The sequence below is a fragment of the Macaca mulatta genome, chromosome 4 (assembly GCF_049350105.2).
Source record: "Macaca mulatta isolate MMU2019108-1 chromosome 4, T2T-MMU8v2.0, whole genome shotgun sequence".
Taxonomy (NCBI): Eukaryota; Metazoa; Chordata; class Mammalia; order Primates; family Cercopithecidae; genus Macaca; species Macaca mulatta.
Window position 1 is genome coordinate 164,877,073 of NC_133409.1, and position 18,598 is coordinate 164,895,670.

The 18,598-nt window shown below is 42.6% G+C and overlaps 1 protein-coding gene across 2 annotated transcripts in view; it reads right to left on the reverse strand.

The window, feature by feature from the left end:
* Positions 1–18,598, reverse strand: part of KDM1B (lysine demethylase 1B) — a 68,750-nt gene that overhangs the window by 18,609 nt on the left and 31,543 nt on the right. The window contains exons 9-14 of one of the 2 annotated variants that reach the window (XM_028847814.2): positions 17,678–17,888; positions 14,252–14,436; positions 8,193–8,369; positions 7,766–7,840; positions 4,824–4,961; positions 3,752–3,923 (exon numbers count right to left, since the gene is read on the reverse strand). In XM_028847814.2, the coding sequence (XP_028703647.2) occupies positions 3,752–3,923; positions 4,824–4,961; positions 7,766–7,840; positions 8,193–8,369; positions 14,252–14,436; positions 17,678–17,888 (958 nt within the window). The remainder of the gene's footprint in view (positions 1–3,751; positions 3,924–4,823; positions 4,962–7,765; positions 7,841–8,192; positions 8,370–14,251; positions 14,437–17,677; positions 17,889–18,598) is intronic. The other variant, XM_078000919.1, reaches the window with a different exon arrangement.

Below are 18,598 nucleotides of genomic sequence, written 5' to 3' on the forward strand. Positions count from 1 at the left end.
CACCCAAAACTTCCAAAGTCTTTTCCCAAGTAAAGTCAGAGGGGAAAAGATCTCTTGACAAGGTCCATTTCTCTCAGGAAGAGAAAGTTTATCTTAACCAGTAACAAAAATATGTAAGTTCTATATCTTCAGAAACGTCTCAATTTTGCTTAGTTGAGAAACGGTTTCCTCTTTTGCTCAAGATACAGAAAAAGTGTCCCCACACATAGATGTACATGCACACACACAGAAGTTACCATTCTCTTTCTGGTCCTGCTGCCATCACCTTAAAGTCAATGCTTACAACATCTCACCTCAACTAAGAGACCTGTAACCTACTGGCTATGGTCTGTCCCAAATAAGAATATTCCATTATGGGCTCGTATGCTGTCAGCCCTCTGCCTCCATATCTACAACTACTGGCTGCCTATGTAACAAATTCCCCAACAACAGCCAGGCAAAGCTAGCACATATTTTAACCTTTCCGAAGGGAGCAGCTACTATCTGCCCACTCACAGGCTCTGCTGTGCTGCTTTGAATCTTTTTCCTGGTAAATTCCTACCCTGCAGGGTCTGAGACCTCCTACTCTCCTTCACAGGAATGCCTTCTCCCACCCAATCCCATCCATTCTTTATGATCCAGCATCAATGGGCCATGGCAAGCCTCCAGAATTTCTCCCTGTCATCAACTCCAGCCCTTGTCTGTCCCACTCAACCGGACCTTGTAACTGCATGGACACAGCCATGTGATGTCATTATTGTCTTACATTCCTTTGCAGCAGGGCTGGAAGAGGGTTCTGGCTTCATGTCTGACTAATTCTCAGCATCTCAGTCCAGGTTACTTCCTTACAGCTGTTCCAGTGATGACAACCATCCAAAACATGCATCACAGACTCCAAGTGTCTTTTTCTGGTGTTTTTTTCTTTTTTGGTTTTTTTTTTTCCCGAGACAGTCTCACTCTGTCACCCAGGCTGGAGTGCAGTGGCGCCATTCTGACTCACTGCAGCCTCAACTTCCTGGGCTCCACCAATCCTCCCACCTCAGCCTCCCAAGTAGCTGTGACCACAGGCAACTGCCACCATTCCCAGCTAGAGACGGGTTGCCCAGGCTGGACTCAAACTCCTGAGCTCAAGAAATCCACCCACCTCAGCCTCCCAAAGTGCTGGGATTACAGGTGTGAGCCACCAGGCCTGGCCCCCAAGTTTATAGAGTGTCACACACTTGTCTGACTAGAAGCAGAACTGAGGTATCAGTTACTTCAAAAAAGTTTTTTAGAACAGCTCAAGGCTTTCATCAAAATGTTCAGTTCTTGCACTAGATTGTAACACGGGGAAACCCAAGAGACCTCTAGATTTGTGCCTCGCTTTGTCACTCCCAGATCCCTGGGCTCTGTGCCACTTTCTGTGACTTTTGTAGAAGTCCCATCCCTACTTCCTGATGTGCAGTTTCTACATTTCTGTTGGTTTTGTGGAGGGGGTGGGCGGGGAACCAAGATTGCTAGGATAGTACATAAAATTAAATATAAACAGACTGAGAGAGGCCGCAATGTGATTCTTTTTTTTTTTTTTTTTTTTTGGAGACGGAGTTTCGCTTGTCATCCAGACTGAAGTGCAATGGGCCAATTTTGGCTCACTGCAACCTCTGCCTCCCAGGTACAAGTGATTCTCCTGCCTCAGCCTCCCAAGTACCTGGGATTACAGGCATGCGCCACCCATGCCCAACTGATTTTTGTATTATTAGTACAGACAGGGTTTCACCATGTTAGCCAGGCTGGTCTCGAACTCCTGACCTCAGGTGGTCCACCCGCCTTGGCCTCCCAATGTGCTGGGATTACAGGCATGAGCCACTACGCCCAGCCCAGTGTGAATGTTATGTAAATAATATTTAAAATAGCTTTAGTGCACGTGCTTTCTGAAACGAAATCTAGTCCGTTAGTATATAGATTCGAGTTTCCCCAGCTTTGTGATGGTGAGATGAGATCTCAGACAGCTAAGATACTAACAGGCAGGATGTAACTATAGCCTTACACAGTGGTGTGTGTGCACTGTTACCAAAGCTTTTAAACAAGCTACTGGTAAGATGAAATACCTCCTTACACAGTAAGAATTGCTGAGCCTACCTTAACAACTTGGGTTTTTTATCTGTTTTGTTTGTGAGACAGTGTCTCACTCTGTCACCCAGGCTGCGGTGCAGTGGCAAGATCATAGCTCACCGCGGTCTTTAACTCCCGGACTCAAGCGATCCTCTCACCTCCTAAGTAGCTGGGATTACAGGTGCGCACCACCATGCCTGGCCTACAGCTTGTTCTAGGTAAGGGTAAGGCAAAGCATTATCATTAAACATTTTTATTGGGTGACACTGAAAGAAATGCAATGAAAACTCCAGTCAGTAACTGCAACACAGGTACAAAACACTAACCAAGTCCTGAGAATATCCTGCCAGTTAGCCTAACAACTGTTCTCAACTCCAGAACATTTAACAACCTACGAATTAGTCTGGACACTATAACATTTGATTAAATGATCCCTGTTGATGGGAGTATATTTCTGAAAATGTTCTCTTATAGTATATCAGTCAAAACTGACTAAGGACAATTACAGTGTAGATCTCTTAGAGGTGGTGGGTTGCCACAGTAGAGGGGGAGGGAAAAGAGAAAAAGAAGAGACAGATAGTCCTTGCTACTAAGAAGTTTACCCCAAACAGAGATGAACTGTACATCAGCCTGAAGAATTGAGAGCTCTTGCAAAGAAACATATAGTTGAAGCAAATGAACACCTTGCAAACTGAGTTCAAATGTTCACACTACAAGAAATTCCAATATGCCTCCAATAACTACAAGTGAATACATTCAGGTCACAAAATTGTAGGCCAAATAAATACCAATTTAAGAAGCAATACAGTGAAATTTCAGCTGGCACCCTTGTGAAAATGAGCCACTATGGGTGGTCAACTTTTCTAAAGAGTTGTGCCTAACATTGCCCATTTAAGTACAAAAGCCAAAAGATTTTGAATTAAATTTTTTTTTTTTGAACTAGGGTCTTGCTTTCTTGCCCAGGCTGGAGTGCAGTGGTGGGATCACAGCTCACCAGAACCTCAACCTCTTCAGCTCAAGCTATCCTTCCACCTCAGCCTCCCAAGTATCTGGGACTACAGACACACACCACCATGCTTGCCTTTTTTTTTTTTTTTTTTTTTTTGTAGACACAAGGCTCACTATGTTGCCCAGGCTGGTCTTGAACTCCTGGGCTCAAGTGATCTTCCCCGCTTGGCCTCCCAAATGCCCGGATTACAGGTGTGAGCCACTGCGCCTAATGGATTAAAATTCTTAAACTGTAATACTCTGGCATTCTTAAAATATACTGGAAAAAACCTTAACTCACTGTTCAACAAAAAGAAATCCTGGCACACAGAAACCCTTATCTAGAAAAGACATTACGAGGTGATGATTTATCACACAGGGCTTACCACATGTTTCCATAAAAGTAAGCTACTCTGGGAAATTTAAAATTAGACATGTAGGTAATTTTGTAAAACACCAGCTATTGTGTAAAGTAAGGTCTGTGTGTGTGTGTACACAATGCAAGCATCTAAGGCTCCCTAAAAAAAGTTCTTCTCCCCTGAGAACTTGGAGAATCCATCAGTCCAAAAGAAGTGCTCAGGAGAGCTTCCCTGTTGCTGACATCCAACCTAGCAAATGAACGATGCCACTGCTGATGAAGCTTAGGTAACAACGAAACTGAGATGGAACAATCAGAACACCGTTCTCCCCATACCTCCTAAAGGGACATCTTGGAGCTGAGTCTTATCCTTTCTCCACTCAGAGACAACATCCAAGAGAGCATTAAAATGAAAATCCATGCGCTTGTCAATAGTGGGGTCAGTTATTCTTCCACCTTCCTGAATTAAGTCACATCTTTCTCCAAATTTATGCATGCTGATGCCAAGCTTCAAAATAATAAGAATAAGAAGGTGAAAATTTTTCCTGGAAAAAAATATTTACAGGTTCTAAGCTGAACATCAGACAGAGCTCTCATGGAGAAAATGGGCTAATACCTCTCAAAAATAAAGCTAAATATGCTTCACGGGGAATGGCAGCAAAGGCAGGCAGTGAAAAAAAAAAGTGTGAAATCTACAAGATTTTATTTGATGAGAATGTGAGAGGGGCAGCAACAGCTCCCACGCCACGCCCACTGTAACTTTTTGGCTAATGTTTCAGATGCTAGACACTGCCTGTCCTTGCTCGAACATTCTCTCTCTTCTGTGGACCCTCATGTAAATGAACACACAAACACACAAACACTCACAGCAGAAGCTGAAACTGAATTGACCATCAATAAACATTTCAGAAAAAGCCTTGGGCCCACCAACTCTTCAAATAAACTCTGTAAGACTGCCAGATTAAAGACAGGCTGCCTCATTAAATATGACGTTCAGATTAGTAATACATAATTTTTTAAGTATGTCCCAAATATTGCATGTAAATATTGCACATAATACTGGGAAATACTTGGGTAAAAAATTACTTGTTTATCTGAAAGTGAAATTTAATTGAGAATTCTGTATTTTTATATGCTAAATCCGGCAACCCTAAAATTACGAGCTAACCAAGTGACCTGCAAATAACAAGGAAATGAAATTAAAGAGCTTAGAAAAAGGAAAAAAGTCTTTTACATCCTCTAGTTCTACCTTCTCAGAAAGGCAGAAGTGTAATTCTTACTACTTTGCAGAGGAGATGAGGGGGCTGTTGTATGTAATTTACTTTAGAAGCATATTAATACTGCACGCAAGCAAATTGAAACTGTTTTTCTTTCCTTTATCTACAACACAAAGCTAAAAGAAACTCACTTGCTCACACATTAATGCTACTGGGTTGTTAATACACCCATTAACAATTTGAGCTCCTCTTCCCACTGTGACGCCTTTAAAAGATTTGTCATCCCAGACTCGGCCTCCAATTCTGTCTTTGGCTTCCAGGACAGTCACCTAAAAAGACAGACAGTCAGGGAAGCTAAATAGGACACAAGAGTTATATCAGACACAGTATTATAAAAATGTAGAAGGACACTGTTAAATAGCCTCTATATTTAGTTAATTCAAAATATTTCTACAAAAACAACTTTAAAAAGCAGGCAGTGTGAACAGAAGCCAAAACAGATGTTCAAAACAATCCATCTAGACTCTAGCAAGGAAAAACTGAGTGGTCTGTTGAAAGAATCACTCAAACCAGATAATAAGATTTGATGAACTAGGACAGATGAGATGGCTCACGCCTGAAATACCAGTACTTCGGAAGGCAGAGGCAGGAGGATCACATAAGACCAAGAGTTTGTGGCCAGTTTGGCCAACATCACAAAACCCCGTCTCTACCAGAAATAAATTAGTCTGGCGTGGTGACACACACCTGTAATCCCAGCTATTCAGGTGGCTGAGGCACAAGAATCACTTGAACCCAGGAGGTGGAGGCTGCAGTGAGCAGAGATTACGCCACTGCACTCCAGCCTGGGCAACAGAGCGAGACTTTGTCTCAAAAAAACAAAAAGATTTAATGAACTAGTACATGAAATGTACTTTGAAAGCTTTTTATAAAATAGTATTCCATAAGTTAAGAAGCAGTTAAAAACTTCTTTAGGTGATTTTTCCTAAGAAATATCTACGTAGCAAAATTCCTTTAGCACTGCGAATAAGCCTTAACTTCCCTAAGATATATTATTTTTTTAAAAAAAGTATGCCACTCCATATAAATATGACCTCATGGGCTTGGCCTAATGAGGTTTGTCTCATACCCAGGCTATTTTATTGCCACCAAATTTCTAATGCTGGTGGCATGAGAAGCTGCTCTTGGGTGCATAGGCAGTGCCTCACCTGCAGCCCTGGAATTCCAAGTGCCACATTCCCTGAGTTGCATCACCTGAAAACGTGAGTCCTATTCATCACAAGGCCAGTCTTTCACTTCTGGATCTCTAGAAACTACTTGAAATTCTCAAGGAGAGGTTCCCCAAGTTAACCATCTTTCAGGCTACTCAGAGGAATCTATTTCCCACCCATGTGGGGAATGAAGGGCCTCCTGGGGATCTCCCCCATCACTTGGGGATGGGGCAGAAAGTAATATTGATTCTCCAAACTGCTTTCTCAAACATAAATTCTTCACTTTCTCTAACTAGGAAGGCTGCACCTTGTAGTTCTATCCTCTTTCTCTGACTTCAATTTTACACAGAACCATCCATTTCTAGTTTTTCTTTCTGGTTTTGTTTTTTTTTTTTTTTGAGTTGGGATCCCACTCTGTCACCCTGACTGGAGTGCAGTGGCTAGATCTCGGCTCACTGCAACCTCCGCCTCCTTGACTCAAGAGATCCTCCCACCTCAGCCTCTTGAGTACCTGGGGCCACAGGTGCATACCACCATGCCCGGTCAGTTTTCTTTTTGCTTTTTTTTTTTTTTTTTTCGGTAAAGACAGGGTTTTGCCATGTTGCCCAGGCTGATCTCAAACTCCTGAGCTCAAGCGATCTGTTCACCTTGGCCACCCAAAGTGCTGGGACTACAGGCACTGAGCCACTGTGCCCAGCCCATTTCTAGTTTCTTTTTAGTGTAAGAGGAGAGCTGAACATTAAAGACCAGACTCCCTAGATTTTGGATTTTAATAACCTTCCTTGTAATATAATCTGTAGGTTTCCCAAGTAAAACTCAAATAACCTTGGCCCAAATATCTAACACTGAAATAAACAATCAACTGAAACATGTGCTAGGCCCGGAGCAGTGGGTCATGTCTGAAATGAGATTCAAAGGGCGTTTCTTTTTCTTTTTTTTTTTTTTTTTTTTTTTTGAGATGGAGTCTCACTCTGTCGCCCAGGCTGGAATGCAGTAGTGCAATCTCAGCGCACTGCAAGCTCCGCAAAGGGCGTTTTTGACAGGCATAAAAAAATTTAACCGGAGGCCGGGCACGGTGGCTCATGCCTGTAATCCCAGCACTTTGGGAGGCCAAGGCAGGCAGATCGCTTGAACTGAGGAGTTTGAGACCATCCTTGCCAACATGGTGAAACCCTGTCTCTACCAAAAATACAAAAATTAGCCAGTCTCATAACACTGTCTCAAAATAAATAATTAGATTAAAAAAACAAAAAAAACTTAGAACTGAGTATTTCAGAAAATTTTACAGGAGAAACAGTGAATATCCAGCACTTTTTGCTGTCTCAAACTACTGCGGAAACAGGCTTTTCTCATCATTTCTATTGTGTGAACAATAACCTGTCAAGAATTTCTACTTTGGCCAGGCGCAGTGGCTCACGTCTGTAATCCCAGCATTTTGGGAGGCCAAGACAAGCAGATCACTTGAGGTCAAGAGTTCAAGACCGGCCTGGCCAACATAGTGAAACCCTGCTTTACTAAAAATACAAAAATTAGCTGGGCATGATGGCACACAGCTGTAATCCCATCTTGAAACCCAGGAGGAGGAGGTTGCAGTGAGCTGAGATCGCACTGCTGCACTCTAGCCTGGGCGACAGAGCAAGACTCTGTCTCAAAAAAACAGAATTTCTACTTTGATGCCGAGTTAGAATTTCTTCTGACTTGCTCATTAGAGTCTAAAATTATCTCCAAAGCTGTGAGAATTTCTATTTACCTTTCCTTATGAAATCAGTTTCAAGTTTTATAACTTTTCTAGGACCTAATATAAACATATAATATATTTAGTATTCTTCAATAAAAATAGGAACTGGTTTCTAAATCTTAGAAATTTGGACCAAAAGGAGCAGCCAACCATCTGTTCTAACTCCATGTCCCCAAAATCCTACCTTAATTCCAAAGTTATGCAGTTGCCTAGCAGCTGCTAATCCTGCTGGACCAGCCCCGATAATGATGACTGATTTCTTAAAAAGAAAAGAAACAAAATTCCAATTAGAGCAGATGATAACAACGTCCTGTTTTAGTTGTTCTGGAACTGCAGAGCAAATTCGTTCATTTACATTTCTTTGATGTCCTTAGAAAGTTATTTTCAAAAAGAATGTGGTGGCACTTGTCTTATTACTCCCTTTCCTTTTCCCCTACAATCTCAGGAAAGAGTGCTTGATAGTCGCCTTTCAGGAGAAACACATTCTGCGAAAGCCTTGCTTCTGTAAGTTTTATGGTGATGATGTGGCTTTTACTATATTTATTAACAGCAATAGACTAGCGTTTGTCCTGATCAATGGCAAGGCTATCACTAAAGCTACAATCACCTACATTGTGGTAGTCCTTAGGGAGAAGATACTGGTCGGCTCCCACGCTGAGAACTCCAGTGTTGATGAGACCTTTTCTGGTCATAAAATACAGTATCCTCTCCACTTCCTGAACGCATCGAATACGCACGAGACCCCGCACGATGATGTGAGGAATACATTTCTGAGGAGTAAGAGCTTCCTGTGTTTGGAAATAAAACCAAACTGCTTTTTAAAAAAAGTCCCAAGGAATTCAAACAATAGCAGGAAAACAATCCATTTAAAAGACAAGTAAAAGATGTGAATCAACATTTCTCAAAAGTAGATGCTCAAATGGCCAACAGGAACAGTCCTCCCTGGTTTCCAGAAGGAGATTGGTTCTAGAACCCTCCTAAGAAGACCAAAATCCATAGATTCTCAAGTCCCTTATATAAAATGACAGTGTTTACATATAATCTATGCACAGCCTCCAGCATACTTTACGCTATCTCTAGATCACTTATAATACCTAAGACAATGTAAATGCTATGTAAATAGCTGTTACATAATATTGTGTAGAAATAATGACAAGGAAAGTCTGTATAGCGTTTAGTGGAGATGCAACCATCCATTTTTTTCCCCAAATATTTTTTTTTCTTTTTTTTTTTTTTTTTGAGACGGAGTCTCACTCTGTCCCCCCCGCTGGAGTGCAGTGGCGTGATCTTGGCTCACTGCCAGCTCCGTCTCCTGGGTTCACGCCATTCTCCTGCCTCAGCCTCCCGAGTAGCTGGGACTACAGGCACCTGCCGCCGCGCCCGGCTAATTTTTTGTATTTTTCGTAGAGATGGGGTTTCACCGTGGTCTCGATCTCCTGACCTTGTGATCCGCCTGCCTCGGCCTCCCAAAGTGCTGGGATTACGGGCGTGAGCCACTGCGCCCAGCCCCAAATATTTTCAAGATGTGGAACCCAAAGGTACAAAAGGCCAAGTATATATGAAAAACTGCTCACCACCACTAATCATCAAGGAAGCAAATTAAAGCCACAATGAAAATCACCTCATAGCTGTTAAAATGGCTATTATCAAAAAAGACAAAAGGTAACAAATGATGAAGAGAAAAAAGAACCCTTATTCACTGTTAGTGGAATGTACATTAGTACAGTCATTATGGAAAACAGTATGGAGGTATCTCAAAAAACTAAAAGTAAAACTACCGTATGATCCAGCAACCCCACTGCGGGGTAGTCAAATAAAATGAATCAGCACGTCAAAGAGAGATGTGCACTCCCATGTTCACTGCAGCATTATCACAACTGCCAAGATATGGAATCAACCTAGAGGCCATTGATGGATGAATAAAGAAAATGTGCTATATCCACACAATGGAATACTAGTCAGCCTTAAAAGACAAAAAGGAAGTCCTGTCATTTGCAACAACATGGTTGAACCAGAAGGACATTAAGTGAAATAAACCAGACACAGACAAATACTGCGTGATCTCACGTACACACGTGGAATCTAAAAACGTCCAACTCACAGAAGCAGAAAGTAGAACAGGCATTAGCAGGAGCTGAGGGGAAGGGGAATAGCGGGGAGATGTTGGTCAAAGGACACAAAATTTCAGTTTAGACAAAAGGAATAATTTCAGGAGATCCATTTTACAATATGGTAACTACAATACATCGTTAATAACAATGTATTATATACTTGAATATCATGGAGAGATTTTTAAGTTCCCAGAGACCAAAAAAAAGGTAAGTATATGATGTAAGGCATATGTTAATTACATCAATTTAGCTATTCCACAATGTATATATATTTTCTTTTTTTTTTTGAGATGGAGTTTCGCTCTGTCACCAGGCTGGAGTACAGTGGCACGATCTCAGCTCACTGCAACCTTCACCTCCTGGGTTCAAGCAATTCTCCTGCCTCAGCCTCCCAAGTAGCTGGGACTACAGGCGCCTGCCACCAAGCCCGGATAATTTTTTGTATTTTTAGTACAGACAGGATTTCACCATGTTGGCCAGGCTGGTCTCAAACTTCTGACCTCAGGTAAACCACCCACCTTGGCCTCCCAAAGTGCTGCGATTAGAGGCGTGAGCCACCGCGCCTGGCCACAACATATATATATGTGTATTTCAAAACATCAGATTGTACATGATAAACATATACAATGTTTCTCAATTTAAAAAGCAAACCAATTAATTTTTTAAACTTTTTTTGGTTCCTCAAAAGGTTTAACCTAAAATACTATATGACCCAGTAATTCCAATCCTTAGTATATACCAAAAAGAACTGAAAACAGACGTTCAAACAAAATGTTCACAGCGGCAGTATTCAAATAGGGAAAAGGAGGAAACGATTCAAATGCCCATCAATGGATGAACGGGTAAACAAAATGTGATGTGTACAATGAAATATTACTCAGCTATAAAAGTGAGTGAAGTTCTGACATGTGCTAAAACACGGATAAACCTTGAAAACATGATGCCAAGCGAAAGAAGCCAGTCACCAAAGGCCACATATTATATGCTTCCATTTACTGGAAATATCTACCACAATTTATACAGACAGACAGTAGATCTGTGGTTGCCAGGGGCTGAGAACAGGAGAAAATGAGAACGGACTGTTTAATTGGTATCGGGTTCCCTCTTGGGATAATGAGAAAGTTCTAGAACCAGATAACGGTGATGGTTATACATTATACATGTATTTAATGCCACTGAGCTGTAAATTTTACTATGGTTAAGATGGAATGGGGCTGGGCACAGTGGCTCATGCCTGTAATCCCACCACTTTGGGAGGCTGAGGCAGGAGCATCACTTGAGCCCAAAACTTTGAGACTAGCCTGTGCAACATAGCGAGACCTTTTCTCCATTTAAAACAAATAAATGTTATGAGTACTTAACCATAATAATAAAAAAAATCTCTCTGGGTAATTCAAATCCATCACTTATCACTAAGACAGTAAGAACAAAGGGAGGTTTCCCCAGTGGGGAAAAAGCAGGAGGAGGAGACAACAGGAAGATACGGCGATTTACATTTTATCATGTCGGTCTTCCCTGAGCAAGAACGACTGCAGCAGGTGCATGGGGGGAGAGCACATCACACTCCTGACTCAACAAAGGCCACTACGGAAATCCAGGCTGCTGATACTACTGACCACAGAAAAAGCTGGATTCTTGTGACTGATAAGATTCGGGGGACGGGGGCACGGGCATGGTGGCTCATGCCTTTACAGCACGTAATCCCAGCCCTTTGAGAGGCCAAGGCGGGTGGATCACCTGAGGTCAGGAGTTCGAGACCAGCCTGGCCAACATGGTGAAACCCCATCTCTACTAAAAACACAAAGAATTTAGCTGGGCGTGGTAGCGTACACCTGTAATCCCAGCATTTTGAGAGGCCGAGGCAGGTGGATCACTTGAGGTCAGGAGTTAGAGACCAGCCTGGCTAACACGGTGAAACCCTGTCTCTACTAAAAACACAAAAAAATTAGCCAGGTGTGGTGGTGCACACCTGTAATCCCAGATACTCAGGAAGCTGAGGCAGGAGAATCGCTTGAACCCAGGAAGTGGAGGTTGCGGTGAGCCAAGATCGCACCATTGCCCTCCAGCCTGGGCAACGAGAGCAAAACTCCATCTAAAAAAAAAAAAGACACCATCTTTCTCTGCTCACCTAGCCTTGGCATGGCCTTGATCTGTTTCAAAGACTCAAGAGTAATGATGCCACTACCTCCACCCAGCGTCAGGAAGCAAGAACAGGCACCAAGCAACTCCCACCCCAGGCCTCTCCTCTGCCCCTTGTCACCAATCCCCAGCTCCATCAGAACCGAATATTCAAGAAATAACACATACAACACCGGCTTGCATTGCTGCAGAAGATAATACATTTGTTTGTATTCATGAAGTTTAACAAGAATCATTTCAAGGCCAGGTGTGGTGGCTCAGGCCTATAATTCCAGCACTCTGGGAGGCCAAGCCAGGAGGATTGTTTAAGCCCAGAAGTTTGAGAACAGCCTGGGCAACATAGCAAGATCCCATCCTACAAAAAAATTAGCTGTGCATGGTGGCACGTGCCTGTGGTCCCAAATACTCAGAAGACTAAGATGAGAGAATCACCTGAGACTGGGAAGGCGAGGCTGCTGTACTGAGCTGTGATGGTGCCACTGTACTCCAGCCTGGGCAACAGAACAAGTCCATGTCTCAGGGAAAAAAAAAAAAAAAAAAAGCACACATTTCAAAGTCTTTGATTCTTTTAAACCAAATATATTTATGTTTTCCCACTCTAATATTAAGTATATACGGTAAATTCTTTTTTTTTTTTTTTTGACGGAGTTTCGTTCTTGTTGCCCAGGCTGGAGTGCAGTGGCACGATTTCAGCTCACTGCAGCCTCCGCCTCCCAGGTTCAGGCGATTCTCCTGCCTCAGCCTCCCAAGTAGCTGGGATTAAAGGCCACCTGGCACCACCCCCAGCTAATTCTTTGTATTTTTAGTAGAGACGGGGTTTCATCACGTTGGCCAGGCTGGTCTTGAACTCCTGACCTCAAGTAATCCACCCAACTCAGCCTCCCAAAGTGCTGGAATTACAGGTGTGAGCCACCGCGCCCGGCCAGTATACACAATAAATTCTATCTTACGAAAAACTAAAATAGATCCAGGTAAGTTTAGGACTGCTATAAGATTCTTCCCCTGTATAAGTCAAATTTCAAAGTCAAACAAAAAGAAATGTGGCCAAAAGAAAAATGAATCCAAGGCTGTTTCTTTGTTGTGTTTTTGGTTTTTTTTTTGAGACGGGATCTCACTATGTTGCCCAGGCTGGTCTTGAACTCCTAGGCACAAGTGATCCTCCTGCCTCAGTGTCCCAAGTAGCTGGGACTACAGGGCCACACCACCACTCTTTATAATTTATTTATAGGAAATTCTGACCATAATTTTGTTCAGTTGGTTTACTGAGCACCTATTTCAAGGCTACTGGGCAGAAAATCAGTTGCACAGCCTACTCACCTGGCTATAATTCATACAGTCGCATTAACAGCCATAACTTAATCAGGCTATGTCATTTCATTCTGGATTCTAATCCAGTGAAATGCCATGGTGAAACTGGCATATCTTTCTTTAGTTAAGATTACTTTGGCAGTCTTGCACAACGTTCTGAATTCAGCAATGACTCAAATTGCTGATTAAATTAATAAATCAGAAAAATGCTAGGGTCAAGAGAATCTTTGTGGGTTTTTTTTGGAAACAGGGTCTCATTCTGTCACTCAAGCTAGAGTACAGTGACGCAATCATGGCTTACTGCAGCCTTGACCTCCCAGGCTCAGACCATCCTACTACCTCAGCCTCCTAAGTAGCTAGGATTACAGGCATGTGCCACCACACATGGCTAATTTTTAAATTTTTTGTAGAGATGGGGGTCTCATTATGTTGCCCAGGCTGGTCTTGAACTCCTAGGCTCAAGCAATCCTCCTGCCTCAGCCTCCCAAAGTGCTGGAATTACAGACATGAGCCACTTCACCCAGCCCCTTTGTTTTTTGTTTTTAGCTAGTATTCCCATTCTCCCCACAATTTATCTTCACCTTTTTCAAGGTGGGTACAGTGTGACAGCCCTAACATTTATTTAGTCCCAACAGAAGAAAAGTACTGGTCTTGGTTGATTTAGGACGCCGGGGTGAATAAAAATTCCTGTCCTCAAGGATTTGTAATTCAATCTTCGATGTTTTTCCCTCTTGCCATTGTCATTGGAACTCCTCGGATCAAACCTTGCACCTTATACTCACCACTGGAGAGTCAGCATTCTATCTGTGGTCTAAAGTAGTGGTGTTCAACAAGGGGTGATTCTGTCCCCGTTTGGAAATGTCTACAGACATACTTTGTTTTCACAGGTGGGAAGTGTTCCTGGAATCTAGTGGGTAGAAGCCAGGGATCTTGCTAAATATCCTACAGTGCAAAGACAGCCCCCACCACAAACAATTATCTGCCCAAATTGTCAACAAAGCCAAGGTTGAGAAACCCTGGCGTAAAAGTGTCCATCCCCAGATAAAGTATTCCCTCCTTTTCAACATGGTCCTTCTCTGTCCAGTGCTACTGGCTAACATGCCCTTACTTACTTTGCAGTTAGTATACCACAGTGCGAGGATGAGGTTTCTCAAAGCCAGGTACATGGTGGGGTCTCGGGAATATTCTGGAAACTCATAGAGCTCATCCAGTTCCATCACATCCGGCCTCACACAGAGGGCTTTGCCACACTCATTGGGCTGGTAGAAAGGCTGGAAGTATCGGTTCATGCCTGGAACTGATAGGTAACACAAATGGGCAACTCCCGCAAGCTGTAACTTCCAAATCCAGAAGAATTAAAGGGCAAAAGCAAACCAAAAAGCCAAGACAAGCTCCATGTCTACCCTACATAAATACCTTTGCTTCCTCCACCCAGTTAGACAAAACGTACATAAATTTTTTTCTCATTCTTTCTTCACAATATTCTCAACTTTAATTTCTATAGCATGGAAAAATTTTTTTATTTTTAATTGTGGTAAAAAAAAATGCATACCATAAAATTTATCAACTTTTTTTTTTTTTTTGAGACAGAATCTTGCTCTGTTGCCCAGGCTGGAGTGCAGTGGTCTGATCTCAGCTCACTGTAACCTCCATCTCCCATCTCCTAGGTCCAAGCAATTCTCATGCCTCAGCTTCTTGAGTAGCTGGGATTACAGGTGCTCGCCACCACACCCGGCTAATTTTTCTATTTTTTGTAGCTATGGGTTTCACCATGTTGGCCAAGCTGGTTTCAAGGTACTGGCTTCAAATGATCCACCCATCTCAGCCTCCCAAAGTGCTGGGAATACAGGCATGAGCTACCATGCCCAGGTATCTGGGTTTTTTTTGTTGTTTTTTTTTTGAGATGGAGTCTCACTCTGTCGCCCAGGTTGGAGTTCAGTGGTGCGATCTCGGCTCACTGCAAGCTCCGCCTCCTGGGTTCACGCCATTCTCCTGCCTCAGCCTCCCGAGTAGCTGAGACTACAGGCGCCCGCCACTGCACCCAGCTAATTTTTTTTTTTGTATTTTTAGTAGCTAATTTTTTTTTTTTTTTGTATTTTTAATAGAGATAGGGTTTCACTGTGTTAGCCAGGATGGTCTTGATCTCCTGACTTCGTGATCCACCCACCTCAGCCTCCCAAAGTGCTGAGATTACAGGCATGAGCCACCGCACCCAGCCTTCTTATCTGTTTTTAAGTGTACAGTTCAGTAGTGTTAAGTACATTCATGTTGCTGTGCCATAGATCTCTGGAACTTCTTCATCTTATAAGACAAACTCTGTATCCATTGAATGCCCATTCCTCATCGAGATACGTTTTCAAAATAACTTTTTTTTTTTTTTTTCTCGAGACAGACTCTTGCTCTGTCACCCAGGCTGGAGTGTAATGGCACAATCTCAGCTCACAGGAACCTCCACCTCCCAGGTTCAAGCGATTCTCCTTCCTCACCCTCCCCAGTAGCTGGGATTTCAGGCATGCACCACCACACCTGGCTAATTTTTTTATGTTTTCTTTTTTAGTAAAGACAGGGTTTCACCATTTTGGCCAGGCTGATCTCGAACTCCTGATCAAGTGATCTGCCCACCTCGGCCTCCCAAAGTGCTGGGATTACAGGCGTGAGCCACTGTGCCCAGCCTAAAATAACTTTTATGGCATTTTTTTCTGACTATAAAATGAATAGGTTCATAGACGTAAATAACAATCACTAACCCCTGATTATGTCAGTAGTGGAGTTACATTTAGGGGTATACATTATCCTTATTTCTGTGTCTATTAACAGAGAATATTCATATAATAGATATCTGCCTTTGCAAAACCGGAAAAAAATGTCATGAAAGTGTCGTTTTCTAACCTGCTTTTTAATGTGTACAATATCATGAATACTTTCCTGTGTCACTACATATGCATTCAATGGCTGTATAATATTTTCTTATTATTTAACCATTTCCCTATTGCTAGGCATTAAATTTCATCCAATTACTTCACTATTACAAGCAATGTGAAAAGAAATTTCTTTGTACCTAATCTCTGGGTTTACGTTTGATTAGCTGTTTAGGATAAATTCCTAGAAATAGCACTGCTGGGTCAAAGAGTCTCTGTTTTCCAGTTTTTGATGCACGCTGCCACATCTTCCTTCGTGAACATACACTCTCCCTAACAGTAGTCAAGTGCCTCTTCATCACATCTTCGTCAACCCTGGGAATTACACTTTAGCTTTGATTTCCACCACATCTAGATTTCAGTGTTACTGGTAAAAAACAACAACAAAAAAAAACAAAACCTTAAGACAGGACCACAGTGCAAAAATCTATTTGCATAATCAAAAATGCCATTTGTTCCTGTCCAGGTGTAGGAAATCCAGAATTCTTGCTTCTACACCAAGAATTCGAATGTAGAATTTTAAAGATGCCTTTAAAGTAAATAACCAGGCCAGATGCAGTGGCTCACGTCTGTAATCCCAGCACTTTGGGAGGCCGAAGGGGGTGGATCACTTGAGGTCAGGAGTTTGAAACCAGCCTGGTCAACATGATGAAACCTCGTTTCTACTAAAAATATAAAAATTAGCCAGGTGTGGTGGCATGTGCTTGTAGTCCCAGCTACTCGAGAGACTGAGGCAGGAGAATCACTTGAACCTGGGAGGAGGAGGTTGCAGGGAGCCAAGATCGTGCCACTGCACTCCAGCCTGGGTGACAGAGTGAGACTGTCTCAAAATGAAAAAAAAAAAAAAAAAACAATTAGCCAGGTGTAGTGGCACATGCTTGGAGTCCCAGCTATTCGGGAGCCTGAGGCAGGAGAATCGCTTGAACCCAGGAACTGGAGGTTGTAATGAGCCGAGATCGTGCCACTGCACTACAGCCTGGGCAACAGAGCGAGACTCCATCTCAAAAAAAATAAAATAAAGTAAATAATCAAAAGCATGCCTGCCCTGCAGTTTTTTTTGAGAGTAGGTCATTTTTCTGGAATCACCAATGGCAATAATTAGAGGCAGAAAGACTCAGAGAAAAAAGGACTGTTCATGTAGTTGAAAACTTTTTCCCGGTAAGTCAGAGTTCATGTTATCATTAAACGAGACAGCAATCCAACTTCCAAATAAACACTCATTAAGTCCTGTAGATAATTAGAGTGTTGCAGGTTTTCCAAATTACTGAGGAAAAATTAACCACACACTATACATAAATGATATGACTGATCCACAGTACAACCATTTCCATGAAATAATGAGGGGCTTTATATCATAGGTCACATACATTTTAAAAAATAAATTTTATCTACTTATTTATTTTTAGAGATAAGGTCTCGCTATGTTGCCCAAACCGGTCTTGAACTCCTGGCCTCAAGGGATCGTCCTGCCTCGGCCACCCAAATTGCTGGGATTACAGGCATGAGTCACTGTGCCCAGCCTGCACATTTAAAAAAATCCTTTGCATTTTGCTTACTCATACATTCCCCAGGGAGGGGAGTGGGGAATGGAAAGCAGGGAGTCCCAGGAATGGCTCTCACCGTGCACGGAGGGGGCGGCCTTGGAGTGCTCCAGCTTCCCAGGGCTGCCATTGCCAGTGGCAGCGGCGCGGTTTGTGCTGGTGCAGGAGGGGCTCATGCCAACACAGTCAGGGTAGTAGGCAGACAGCAGGGGCGCTGCCACGCTGTCTTTCAGCAAAGGAGGTAGGATGAGCATAGAGTACCACCAGTGATTGGAAACTTCCAATACTCTCTGCAATGGGCCAGGCAGGAAGAAGAGAGACAAGCACACACAAGAAATGTACAAGCAGATTCTGCCAAGGAAAGAGGGTTCTCTTCGTTTTATTCATCTTTAACCCACTATGCTTTTTCTCGCTCAGACTTAACAATTCTATTCCAGAGCTCTACACACACAGATGTAGAAACAAAAATGGGCTGATTAACACCTGGCAAGAATGTCTCCCAAGCAGAATTATTTCCGACATACAGCAACAGCCTCCCTTACCCCTCCCCTAAAACAAGTCCCCCAGCGCCAGGTGAGTCTGAAAGCTGTGCCCATTTACTAGATCGCAAGCCTAGGTTTAAGTCTGATGTGAGAAATGTATCTCTGCTCAGTAATCATCTATCATTCAAGCCCCACGCCTTTAACTTAGGACCTCAAGATAGTTAAAATTGGGAAACTGGGCATAAAAAATAATACTCCCAAGTAGTAAGTATTACTGCTTTTTGCCAAAGGCTACTAAAAAACTTTCAGACGGAAAAGTACACTGCAACCATCAGAATAAGATGCCAAATGTAGAACTGAACAAAAGCAGTTACTTTCAGTCTTCAAATATGTGATCCTGTTCCAGAGTTGACTTAACATATGGAGTCAACAAATCAGAGCCTTCTCATGATGACTACTGAAATAAAAAAGAAAGTCTATGTGGCTTCTAAAGCAACACTGCCACAATCCATGGTAGA